The sequence below is a fragment of the Microcaecilia unicolor genome, chromosome 3, assembly GCF_901765095.1.
Source record: "Microcaecilia unicolor chromosome 3, aMicUni1.1, whole genome shotgun sequence".
NCBI lineage: Eukaryota > Metazoa > Chordata > Amphibia > Gymnophiona > Siphonopidae > Microcaecilia > Microcaecilia unicolor.
The window spans coordinates 528,564,387-528,577,990 of NC_044033.1; the positions used below are offsets into that span (position 1 = coordinate 528,564,387).

At 44.3% G+C, this 13,604-nt stretch overlaps 1 protein-coding gene across 1 annotated transcript in view; it reads left to right on the forward strand.

Moving 5' to 3' along the window:
- FIG4 (FIG4 phosphoinositide 5-phosphatase) overlaps positions 1-13,604 on the forward strand; it is a 416,571-nt gene that overhangs the window by 239,033 nt on the left and 163,934 nt on the right. Inside the window, 1 exon segment of the mRNA XM_030199197.1 lies at positions 1,041-1,124. Coding sequence (XP_030055057.1) covers positions 1,041-1,124 — 84 coding nt within the window.

Below are 13,604 nucleotides of genomic sequence, written 5' to 3' on the forward strand. Positions count from 1 at the left end.
ATGCAACAACGCCACGGTAAAATTCTCCCACACCGTATGCAGCAAGAAAACAAAACTAGATCATTGAACACATTTCAGTGACTAGAAAGTTTTGTTTGCCTCATCTAGATTGTCAGTTTTATGATGTGGGGGACCCCATCTTTATTGTATATTCCATATCTATATATTACCATATAGGCCTAGGAACAAGAAATGTGTAGTCGTCTTTCACAGCTATGTTGGAAGGTTGATAGTATAGCTGGAGACCTGGACTGATTCTTTGGTATGTCAGGTTCTGAAAATGCTGTGGACTTCAGCAAAAGGCAGAACCTGATACAGTAGCAGAGTACCCCGGAGCCTTTGGCAAAATCTGGGAGCTGAATTTCATTTCATCCAGCTCGATAACTCACCTTTCAGAGCAGGGGCGTAGCTACGGGTGGGCCTGGATGGGCCCAGGCCCACCTAGTTTTGTCTCAGGCCCATCCTCACCTTCTCCCACCCCCGCCGTAGCGCTGCCTCCTCTCCTGCACTTCATGGTCTCTGTCTCCCACCCTCGCGGCAGCGCTTTCAATTTGCTATCAGCGCTGCCTGCCTGACAACTGACAGACGTGGCGCGATGTCCTCCTGCTCCGGGACCTTCCCTCTGCCGCGTGCTATCCGCCCTGCATAAACAGGAAGTTGAATCAACGCAGCAGAAGGAAGGCCCCGGAGCAGGACGTCGTCACGCCGCGTCTGTCAGCTGTCAGGCAGGCAGCGCCGATAGAGCGCTGCCGCGGGGGTGGGAGACGAAGACCATGAAGTGCAGGAGAGGAGGCAGCGCCACGGTGGGAGAAGGTGAGTGGAGGCAGCGCCGATAACTTGAAATGTGCTGGACCATTTGTGTGTGTGAGGGGGGGGGGGGGGGGTTGTAGTGCCCACCCATCCAACCCACTGGCCCACCCAAAAATTGTCTTCTGCCTATGCCACTGTTTCAGAGTACATCAAAGCAAAGGATAATGCCTGCCCTGCAGTGTTCTTGTGATCCATCAGGCATATGACATATAACTTTTTTTTTTCTCCAGAGACTTCATGCCTAAAAGTGTTGGTATCGATCCAAGCCCGTTCACTGTGCGGAAACCTGATGAAACTGGAAAATCTGTGCTGGGGTAAGACCTATGTATGATCTGTCTCACAAAGTTACCTCTGCAATACTGTAAATATGCTTTCACATGCATTAAGCTTCAGCTGCTCTGAGGAAACCCAAATCTTAACTGATTAAAAAATCAGGCTACCAAACTTGTAATGAAGAAATTACAGCCATGATATTCATAATGAATATGCATGAGTTACATTTGCATATACTGAGTCTCCATTTCACTTGCATGTTCATTGTGGTTATTGATCTTGGGGACCCTAATCCAGGGCACACTGCTGTAGGATTGGTCTCGGTCCACCCCCTCTCTTTCTGGTTGTGAACTTAAAATGCCTTGCAAAAATCTTTACACCTGTTATGATTCTGCTAAGACAGGCAGGGGAATGACTGGGATTCGCTTCCAATTGGCCTGTTAGGGATTGAGCTGACGTCTGAGGCAGCAGACGTCAAGCGGATTGCACTGTATATAGAAAGTATATTGTATGTACATATATAGGCTCACAATGCTGTATCTGTGTGTGTGTTTAGATGGGAATCAATGAGAGAAAGGTAAGAATCATTGGTACAGTGTTCTGGTTTTGTAAAGTGCTTCCCCACAGAGGTGACATCCTGGTTGGTACTGGCATTTTTCATATGTCTATGTAAATTAAATCTCTTCTTTGACATCTGGCTTGTTTACATAGACATCAATGTCCACTAAGATTTAGTAGATCCATTCCTTCTAAACAGGATTCCTTTGTGTTTATCCCATGCATGTTTGAATTCCATTACCGTTTTCATCTCCACCACCTCCCGTGGGAGGGCATTCCACGTATCCACTACCCTCTGTGTGAAAAAATATTTCCTGACATTACTCCTGAGTCTGCCCCCTTTCAACCTCAATTCATGTCCTCTAGTTCTACCACCTTCCAGTCTCTGGAAAAGGTTCGTTTGCAGATTAATACCTTTCAAATATTTGAACGTCTGTATCATGTTACCCCTGTTTCTACTTTTCTTCAAGGTGTACACGTTCGGCCCAGCAAGTCTCTCCTTGTACGGTTTGCAACGCAAATCCCATACCATTTTTGTAGTTTTTCTTTGCACCGCTTCCAGTCTTTTTACATCTTTAGCAAGATACGGCCTCCAAAACTGAACACAATATTCCAAGTGGGGCCTCACCAACAACAGTGTGACAAGGCAGTGGCCGTAGCGAGAAGGTTGCTAGGCTGTATAGAGAGAGGTGTGATCAGCAGAAGAAGGGAAATGTTGATGCCCCTGTACAAGTCGTTGGTGAGGCCCCACCTGGAGTATTGTGTTCAGTTTTGGAGGCCGTACCTTGCGAAGGATGTTAAAAAAATGGAAGCGGTGCAAAGAAAAGCTACGAGAATGGTATGGGATTTGCGTTCCAAGACGTATGACCAAAGACTTGCTGACCTGAACATGTATACCCTGGAGGAAAGGAGGAACAGGGGTGATATGATACAGACATTCAAATACTTGAAAGGTATTAATCCACAAAAAAATCTTTTCCGGAGATGGGAAGGCGGTAGAACGAGAGGACATGAAATGAGATTGAAGGGGGGCAGACTCAAAAAAGATGTCAGGAAGTATTTTTTCACGGAGAGGGTGGTGGATGCTTGGAATGCCCTCCCGCGGGAGGTGGTGGAGATGAAAACGGTAACGGAATTCAAACATGCGTGGGATATGCATAAAGGAATCCTGTGCAGCAGGAATGGATCCTCAGAAGCTTAGCTGAAAGTGGGTGGCGGAGCTGGTGGGGGGAAGAGGGGTTGGTGGTTGGGCGGCTAGGATAGGGGAGGGCAGACTTATACGGTCTGTACCAGAGCCGGTGATGGGAGACGGGACTGGTGGTTGGGAGGCGGGAACTACTGCTGGGCAGACTTATACGGTCTGTGCCCTGAAAAAGACAGGTACAAATTCAAGATATGAGTTTATCTTGGGCAGACTAGATGGACCATGCAGGTCTTTTTCTGCCGTCATCTACTATGTTACTATAACTGGTAGAGGGGCATCAACACCACCTTTCTTCTGCTGGTTATACCCCTCTCTCTGCAGCCTAGCATCCTTCTGGCCTCAGCCATCACCTTGTCACATTGTTTCTTCACCCTTAGAACCTCGGACACCAACACCCCAAGGTCTCTCTCATGAGTTGAGTTTACTAACCTCTCCCCTCCTATCTGGTATCTCTCTTTTGGGTTTCTGCCTCAAGTGCATCACTCTACACTTCTTGACATTAAATTTTAACTAGTCTGCATACTTAGGGGAAAACCTCTAATCATAGAGTACAATATCCTAAAATCCTTTAATAAAGTACTCACACAAATTTATATATATTTTGTTTCATCCAAAAAAACACATTTATTTAACATTTTGTGCCCTAACAAACAAGTATACTTCGGAACTCAGTTGAGGGCGATGTGTTGAACTATTTCTATATAAATGGTTTATTCGGTAGCCTTCTTCTGTCAAATCCTGTGTTGCCCTTAAGGGACAAACTCTTATGTGACCTATCTGAAAAGTAGATGGGCAATAACCCACTGGATGAAGAAACATCGCAGCATTTAATTGCATGTTGGAAATTTTTCTAACTATACACTCAATCACTAAAGTTGGACATTACTTTGGACATAAGTATCCATGTCAACTTGGGGTGATGACTTTAAGCTTGATTTTTAATGTGGGCTTTTTTGCCTAAAATATTATGGTAACTCCGATTAGGATGTATCTGGCAATTATAAGAATGTATAACATCAGTGTATTATCCAGTGCTTTTTTGTGCCGGTACTCAACGGTACGGCGTACCGGCACCTTTTTCTTGCCCTGCACTTCCTCTCAGTCCCCTAGGGGTGTGGTGTGCTGGAGCCGGCTCGCAAGAGCTCTTGCGAGCTGGTTGTTGTGGCAGGCGAGCCGGCAGTAAGTGAGGTAAGCATGGCAGGAGGGCGCCACAAGCCATGCTTACCTCATCTCCGGCGCTTTGGGGGGGTTTAAATTGTCGTTGTTGATCATTTACCTCCGCAGCAGCCGCAGTGAAAGGCCGTCTCTAGCCTTCCCTTCATTTCCAGTCAGTGTCCCGCCTTCTTCTGATGTCATTTCCTCTTTCCGCGAAGGCGGGACACTAACGGCAATGAAGGGAAGGCTAGAGACGGCCTTTCACTGCGGCTGCTGCGACGGAGGCAGGGGACTTCACTGGGTGTGTATGGATGCCTGGAAGAGGGGCAGGGGAGCGAAGGGAATCGCTGGGTGGGTATGGGTGGCTGGAGGGGGGGCAAGAGAGCCAATGGAATCGCTGGGTGGGTATGGATGGCTGTGGGGGGGGGCTGGGGAGCCAAGGGAATCGCTGGGTGGGTATGGATGGCTGGAGGGGGGGCAGGGGAGAGAAGAGGACATGGATGGAGGAGAGGGAAGGGAGAGAGAAGAAATGCTGGATATGGATGGTGGGGAGGGAAGAGTGAGGAATGAGATGAGGGAAAAGGAAGAGAGGAGAAAAACTGCACATGGATGAAGAAAATAGGCAGAAGCTGGATCCACTGGACAGTCAAGTTTGCGGAGGACCCAGCTTTTACTTACGGATGTAGGACAAGAAATGAAGAAGAAAGGCGGAAAGTAAAGAAATAAATGGAAAGGAAGCCCTGGAAACGGAGTTAAGGGAACAGATAGAGAGCAGCAGAATCAGAGACTGGGACCAATATGGAAAGAAAAACAAAGTCACTAGACAACAAATGTAGAAAAAATCATTTTATTTTCATTTTAGTGTTTGGAATTTGTCTTATTTTGCACTGGGTATACTGGAGCTGTAACAGCTTACAGAAATTATTTATAATGAAAAAAAATCACGTTATTTTGTTCTCCTATACTAGTATAATATTTTCAATGATGTCTGTTTATATGCGCCATAGCTGGTATAAGGGGTGTGGCTAATGTGTGTGTGGCTAACATAGGGGTGGAGCCATATGTGGTGACTCCACCCATAATGAGTACCGGCACCATTTTTTTTCTACAAAAAAAGCACTGGTATTATCTGTGTTTTGAGTTCTATAATTATTGCTGTTTGAGGTTGTGAGTGTTGATATTAATGAGTGGGTCTCAGGTGTGCACACAAATGAGTGATAGATCAACTGAGTTCCGAAGTATACTTGTTTGTTAGGGCACAAAATGTTAAATAAATGTGTTCTTTTGGATGAAACAAAATATATATAATTTGTGTGAGTACTTTATTAAAGGATTAAATTTTAACTGCCAGACCCTCGACTGTTCTTCTAACGTTTGGAGATCCCTTCTCATTATTTCTACTCCCTCCAGGGTATCCACTCTATTGGCTATCTTTGTGTCATCCGCAAAAAGGCAAACCTTTTCTTCCAACCCTTCAGCAATATTTCCCACAAATATATTTAATAGAATAGACCCCAGCATGACCCCTGAGGAACTCCACTATTCACCTTCCTTTCCTCCGAGCGGATTCCATTTACCACCACCCTTTGCCACCTGTTGGTCAACCAGTTTCCTGTCCAGTTCACCACTTTCTGCACTGTTTATTTCACTGTAACATGCAGCCTGTTGTGGGACTGGGGCTCCTGGTTTGGTGCACACAATTGCACCTGCTTTGAAGCAGGTATAAATAAACGAACAGAACATACTCATGGAGCTTTCGGGAAGAAATTCTTGAGCTTACTCTTCCTCTCCCAACTTTCCTCTGCCTTGGCTCTGCCTACTTTTACGTGCAAATGCTTGTTTAATAATGAATCTACTATACCACTAGGCTTAAAATGAGATCACGACAATTTACAAATTTTTTTTTTTAAATCACAAAAGTAGGGAAGGCCTAGTGGTTAGGGTGGTTAGGGTGGTGGACTTTGGTCCTGGGGAACTAAGGAACTGAGTTCGATTCCCGGCACAGGCAGCTCCTTGTGACTCTGGGCAAGTCACTTATCCCTCCATTGCCTGCTGCATTGAGCCTGCCATGAGTGGGAAAGCGCGGGGGTACAAATGTAACAAAAATAAAATAAAAAATAAAAACATAAATAAAAGGTAATCATACAACATCAACGAGATACAAGCATACCCCCAGTGAAATCGGGCATTTCTCACTGATCAAAATAACAAAGAGCCATCAAAAAAATTTTGTTTTTAATAGTATCTTACATTTTTTTCAAGGGCGATTCATCTCGTATCGAAATCAGTAGTCTATTCCATAAAACTGGTGCCAACCAGAAAAAAGCATGATCTCGTGTAGAGGCCAGACAAGCCCTGGACACATGGGGAATAACCATCCATTCTATCAAACAAAGATCGAAGAAGTCTTTCTGGCACATTTAACACAGCCCTTAGAATGCCAGATATGGTGGAACATTCTTATAAAAAGCTCTGTGAGCCAACACCAACGTTTTAAACTCAGTAGAAAGCCTTATTGGAAGCCAACGACATTATCTGTACAACGTGTCCTACTAAGCAACCATTCTGCTGCATTTTGCGATCTTTGAAGCCTTGTTAAATTATTGGTAGAGGCGCTTACGTACACATCGTTGCCATAGTCTATCATGGAAATTTAAAAAAAGCATGAATGACACAGTGCAGTGCCACATCATCAAAAAAAAATCACCGGATGACCCAGAGCTGATGCAACACACAAAATTTCCATTTTAAGGATTTCTCAGTTTACTGAACAAACTTCTCGGAAAGTCGTGGAAGAAGATAATAGAGTTAAAGCTGATTCTCAGTTAAAATCTGTCCAAGCTGCTTTTGCAGCTATTACTAAAGATAATTTGGTGATTCATATGCAGATGGAAGCGATTGAGAACTCAGCAAGGGCATGTAATTTGCGTATATTGAATTTCCCAGTAACTCATTACCTAGCACCTAGAGAATTACAGAAGATGTATTTTAGAGATGTCCTTCAACTCCCCAATTTTGAATCAAATGTGGTTACTAATGTTTATTGTCTACCAAGGGGGATGAAAGAGACAAAGAAGGAGGAAAGTAATGATGTTATTAATTCTCCTGATAGTTTAGATGTTTCTAATTTCTTAGAGTCATCTCATGACGTAATTAATAAGCGAGCTCCTTTATTGGTTACTTTGCAGACTGAAGAGCAAAAGTTGACTATTTTAAAGGCCTATTTTCCAAAGAAGATCCTGTTGTTTTGCTGTATTTATTTTTCCTGATGTCTCCAACGGTTCTCAGCTTCGTAGGAAAGCATTTCTTTAGCTAAAGTCTAAAGTAGATGCAATAGGAGCAAATTTCTTCCTTAAATTTCATTGTGAACGTTTGATTATGAAAACAACAGATATGTGTTTTTGGGTCCTTTGCAGCTTGCAAATTTTCTCGCTGGGAAACCAGTGGGGGAAAAATCTACAGCACTTGATTTCTTTTTAGTTATAGCCGTTGAGGATAAAGGTGTTCAAGAGTTGTATTTAGCTTGACTTAAATGACGATTAGTTTTGTTTGAAATGAACAAGGTAATCCGTTGATGTGAACTAGAGTAATTGTTTATTATATATTTTATATATTCTTGATTTCTATATGTATTTCTGTAATTAAAAGTGAAATCTTATAAATAAATAATAAAATCCCCCCCCCCTTTTTTTTAGTACATTAGACATCTGATCCAAAAACATTAACTAGAAACCTTTTAGCACCCCTAAATATTTATAGTTTATTCACACTTTCTATACCACCCAAGCTGACCAGTAGATCTGGGCGGTGTAAAATACAGAACTTCAAGAAAAGAACTACAATCTATTGACAGGAAAGGTAGAATCACTGAAATGGAGGCAGGCACTTAGCAAAATAAAGCAACAGGTTAAGGAGACACTGAATGGAAAGGGATAAAACAGGGAGAGGGTAGGGGAGCAAGGAAGGCAAATCTTGCCTGTGCTGATGATAGACCGTTATAACTGGATGACCTAATAAAATCAGTAGTGTAACAGAGAGAGGGAGCAAAGCACAAACAAAAAGCCAAGCCAAAAAAACAAAAAGCACCAAGGGCCTCCAAAAAATGGGGATTAAAGTCTTTAATCATATATTGAAGGAACAATACTTGAATGGACCCGACACGGTCCTTCAATAGCGGACTAAATGAAGTCCGCTATTGAAGGACTGCGTTTGTTCATCAGAGATCTTTTTGTGCTTACTCTACGTGAAGGGGATCACACGGCATTGCAGTTTATTGATCCTTACAATTGTATTGTTTTCACAATACCGCCGCACGTCAGCTGTTTCTTGCGACCCCTGAGGCAAGCGCTGTGCGCCAAAACACGGACCGTGTCAGGTCCATTCAAGTATTGTTTCTTCAATATATGATTAAAGACTTTAATCCCCATTTTTTTGGAGGCCCTTGGTGCTTTTTGTTTTGTGGCTTGGCTAATAAAATCAGTACAATGTCAGGACGATATATATACAGCGTGTATTCCAACAAATTGTAGTCCTCAAACTATTTCAAATAAAATAATGTTCCGTCAACCGGTTACGAACTGCTTGTAAACAATTTTTCACTGGCAGAAAATCTTAGCCACTAGCACATTGACATCCGCAAAGAGAAAAATGCTAATCCTGAACTCCTGGATAAATGTGGTTAACAGTTTCAAAAATATTAAATATTGGAGAAAGGGCAAAACCTTGAGGCACACAGCACACTAGATGGTTATTTCGAGAGACATTGTTACCATTTAGTACCATAAAACTACACTGTGATAGGAATGAAACAAACCATTACAAAACTCCCCTTCCTTCTCCCCCCTCCCCCATTCCAATAGAGCCTAATCTCCTGGTTAGCAAAGGATAGTCCACAGTCCGCCGCACGTCTTATCTACCGCGTGAACCGATACTCTCATATCACCCCCCTCCTCAAGTCGCTTCACTGGCTCCCAATCCACTACCGTATACAGTTCAAGCTTCTTCTATTGACCTTCAAGTGCACTCCATCTGCTGCCCCCCATTACCTCTCTACCCTCCTCTCCCCGTATGTTCCCACCCGTAACCTCCGCTCTCAGGACAAATCACTCCTATCTGTACCCTTCTCCACCACCGCTAACTCCAGACTCCGCCCCTTCTGCCTTGCAGCACCTTATGCCTGGAACAGACTTCCTGAGCCCATACGCCATGCGCCCTCCCTGCCCATCTTCAAGTCCTTACTCAAGGCCCATCTCTTCTCCCTTGCTTTTGGCGCCTAACCACCTTCCCCATTCCTGTTACCTACACTGACTACGTAGTCTGTTACCGTTAGATTGTAAGCTCTCTTGAGCAGGGACTGTCCCTCCCCGTGTTTAAACTTGTACAGCGCTGCGTAACCCTGGCAGCGCTATAGAAATGCTAAGTAGTAGTAGTAGTAGTAGTAAATCAAATGCTGAAGTGAGGTCCAAAGAAACTGTAAGGCCACACAGCTTCTGTCTAGAATACCGTGAACCTCACTGAGAGAGGCTGCATGGCCCAAATTTCAAAAATATTTTCAGCCCACTTAGCGTAATTGCCTGTAGGTATATTGTTCATAAGAATACCATCTAGCCCGGTGTCCTGTTTTCCAAACAGTGGCCAAGCCAGGTCACAAGTACCTGGCAGAAACTCAAATCGTGGCAACTGTCATGTCCCCTACCTCAATGCAAGCAGCGTCTTCGGGCTGCGCAGGGTCCCGTCAACCCGCACACTTGACTGGCACAGCCCTGAGCCATGTGTATGTAGTTCTTCTCTGGCTGCAGGCTCCTTGATTGCTTTGCTTCCATGCACCTGGTCTTCTCTCGCTCTACCTGACTTCCAGGCTCCTTGATTGCTTTGCTTCCACCCACCTGGGTCTGCTCTTCCTCTGCTTCTCTCCTTTTGGTCTTCCGGTTCCTCCTTCCCCTGCTCTTGTCCTACGGCTATGCCCCTTCTCCCTGCTGATGTCAGACGCCAGCACTTTATCAGTTGAGCTCTCCCTAGACTCCTTGCTTCGGCTTCTACTTTGGTAGGTGCTACTTGCTCAGTAGTGTGCTTCTCCTCTACTTTGTTCTTCGTTGCTGACTTAGCCTGTACCTGGATTACTCTCGTGTCTGCTGCCTGCCTACTGACTCTGCCTGTACCTGGATTACTCTTGTGTCTGCTGCCTGCCTCCTGACTTTGCCTGTACCTGGATTACTCTTGTGTCTGCTGCCTGCCTCCTGACCTTGCCTGTACCTGGATCACTCTCTTGCCTGCTGCCTGTCTGGCCATCACGTTCATCACCCCGCTTCCTGCGCCATCTCATAAGCCCTGCAGGCCGCCCACACCTAGGGACTCAACCTCTGGGGAACGGCGGTCAGCGCAGGTGAAACCCGGGGTTGTCTGGCCGCCAAGCAGAACCTGGACTGAGTACAGGGCTCAGCAGCGCTGTACTTGGCACAAGAACTCACAGGTCTGACAGCAACACTCCATACTACAAATCCCAGAGCAAGCAGTTGCTTCCCATGCCTGTCTCAATAGCAGACTATGGACTTTTCCTCCAGGAATTTTTCCAAACTTTTCTTAAACCCAGATACGCTAACTGCTGTTACCACATCCTCCGACAAAGAGTTCCAGAGCCCAACCACTCCTTGAGTGAAAAAATTTTTTCTTCTATTTTAAAAGTATTTCCATGTAACTTCCTCGAGTGTCCCCTAGTGTTTGTACTTTGGGAACGAGTAAAAAATTGATTTACTTCTACTCGTTCTACACTACTCAGGATTTTGTAGACCCCAATCATATCTCCCCTCATGTTTCTCTTTTCCAAGCTGAAGAGCTCTAACTTCTTTAGCCTTTCTTTATACGAGAGGAGTTCCATCCGCTTTATCATAAGCACATAAGCACTGCCACACTGGGAAAAGACCAAAGGTCCATCAAGCCCAGCACTCTGTCTCCGACAGCCCCAAGAACGTGGCAAAAACCCAGAATTTAATAACGATCAATGGACTTTTCCTTCAGAAATCTGTCCAGACCCCCTTTAAAGTCAGCAAGGCCAGCTGCCGTCACTACCTTCTCCGGCAATGAGTTCCAGAGTCTAACTACACGCTGAGTAAAGAAAAACTTTCTCTGATTTGTTTTAAACCTACCACATTCTAATTTCATCTTGTGTCCCCTGGTTCTATTATTGTTAGAAAGCGTAAACAAACACTTCACATCTGTCCGCTCTATCCCGCTCATTATTTTGTAAACCTCTATCATATCACCTCTCAGTCGCCTTCTCTCCAAGCTTAAAGAGTCCTAGCCGTCTTAACCTCTCCTCATAGGGTAGTTGTCCCACCCCTTTTATCATTTTTGTCGCCCTTCTCTGTACCTTCTCCAATTCCTTTATATCTTTTTTGAGATGAGGCGACCAGAACTGAACACAATACTCCAGGTGCGGTCGCACCATGGAGCGATATAACGGCATTATAACATCCTCATGCTTGGTTTCCATCCCTTTTCTAATAATACTCAACATTCTGTTCACCTTCTTAGCCGCCGCAGCACATTGAGCTGAAGATTTCAATATCCTATCCACGATGACTCCCAGATCCCTTTCTCGGTCCGTAACTCCTAACGCGGAACCTTGCATAACATAGCTGTAATTCGGGTTCTTCCTTCCCACATGCATCACTTTGCACTTGTCAACGTTGAACTTCATCTGCCATTTGGATGCCCAATCCCCCAGTCTCACGAGGTCTTCTTGTAATTTTTCACACTCCTCCAGCGACGAGACGACCCTGGATAATTTTGTGTCATCTGCGAGTTTAATTACCTCACTAGTTACTCCCATCTCGAGGTCATTTATAAATATGTTAAAAAGCAGTGGTCCCAGCACAGACCCCTGTGGGACCCCACTAACCACCCTTCTTCATCGAGAATAATGGCCAATTAACCCTACTCTCTGCTTCCTATCCTTTAACCAGCTCTTAATCTATAATAATACACTGCCTCCGATCCCTTGACTCTCCAGTTTCCTTTGGAGTCTTTCATGCGGCACTTTGTCAAACGTCTTCTGAAAATCTAGATATACGATATCCACCGGCTCCCCTTTGTCCACATGTTTGTTCACCCCCTCGAAAAAATGCAGTGTGAGGCAAGACTTCCCTTCACTAAACCGTGCTGACTTTGTCTCAGTAGCCCATGCTTTTGTATGTGTTCTGTAATTTTATTCTTAATAATAGCCTCCACCATTTTTCCCGGCACCGACGTCAGACTCACCGGTCTATAATTTCCCGGATCGCCTCTGGAACCCTTTTTAAAAATCGGCGTTACATTGGCCACCCTCCAATCTTCCAGTACCACACCTGTTTTTAAGGATAAATTGCATATTACTAACAGTAGCTCCACAAGTTCATTTTTCAGCTCTATTAATACTCTGGGATGAATACCATCCGGTCCCGGTGATTTACTACTTTTCAGTTTGCAGAACTGCCCCATTACATTCTCCAAGTTTACAGTGAAATCATTTAGTCTTTCTGACTCGTCCGCTTCAAATACCTTTTCCGGCACCGGTATCCCTCCCTCTCTTCTTTGAACCTTTTCTAATTCCGCTATATCTTTTTTGAGATATGGTGACCAGAACTGAATGCAACACTCAAGGTATGGACGCACCATGGAGCGATAGAAAGGCATTATAATATTTTCGATCTTATTCACCATCCCTTTCCTAATAATTCCTAGCATCCTGTTTGCTTTTTTGGCTGCGACCACACACTGAGCAGAAGATTTCAGCATATTCTCTACAATGTCACCCAGATCTTTTTCTTGAGTGCTGACTCCCAAGGTGGACCCTAGCATCAAGTAACTATGATTCGGATTATTCTTTCCAATGTGCATCACCTTGCATTTGTCCACATTAAATTTCATCTGCCATTTGGATACCAAGATTTCCAATTTCCTATGGTCTTCCTTCAGTATTTCACAGTCTGCACGCATTTTAACAACCTTGAATAGTTTTATATCATCTGCAAAGTTGATCAAACTCACTTGTAATTTCTATTTCCATATCATTTATAAACTTGTTAAATAGCACCGATCCCAGTACAGATCCCTGTGGCACTCCACTGTTCACCCTCTTCCACTGAGAGAAATGACCATTTAATCCTACCCTCTGTTTTCTGTCCAATAACCAATTCCTAATCCACACCATAACCTTGGCTCCTGTCCCATGACTCTTTAATTTTCTCAGGAGTCTCACATGAGGCACTTTATCAAAAGCTTTCTGAAAATCTAAATACTACCAGCACACCTTTATCCATGTGTTTATTCATTTCTTCAAAGAAATGAAGCAAATTGGTGAGGCAAGACATCCCTTGGCTGAACCCATGCTTTCCGGAGACGGGAAAGCTGTAGAACTAGAAGACATGAATTGAGGTTGAAGGGGGGGCAGACACAGGAGTAATGTCAGGAAGTATTTTTTCACAGAGAGGGTGGTGGATGCTTGGAATGCCCTCCCGCGGGAGGTGGTGGAGATGAAAACGGTAATGGAATTCAAACATGTGTGGGATAAACATAAAGGAATCCTGTTTTGAAGGAATGGATCCCCCGGAATCTTAGCGGAGATTAG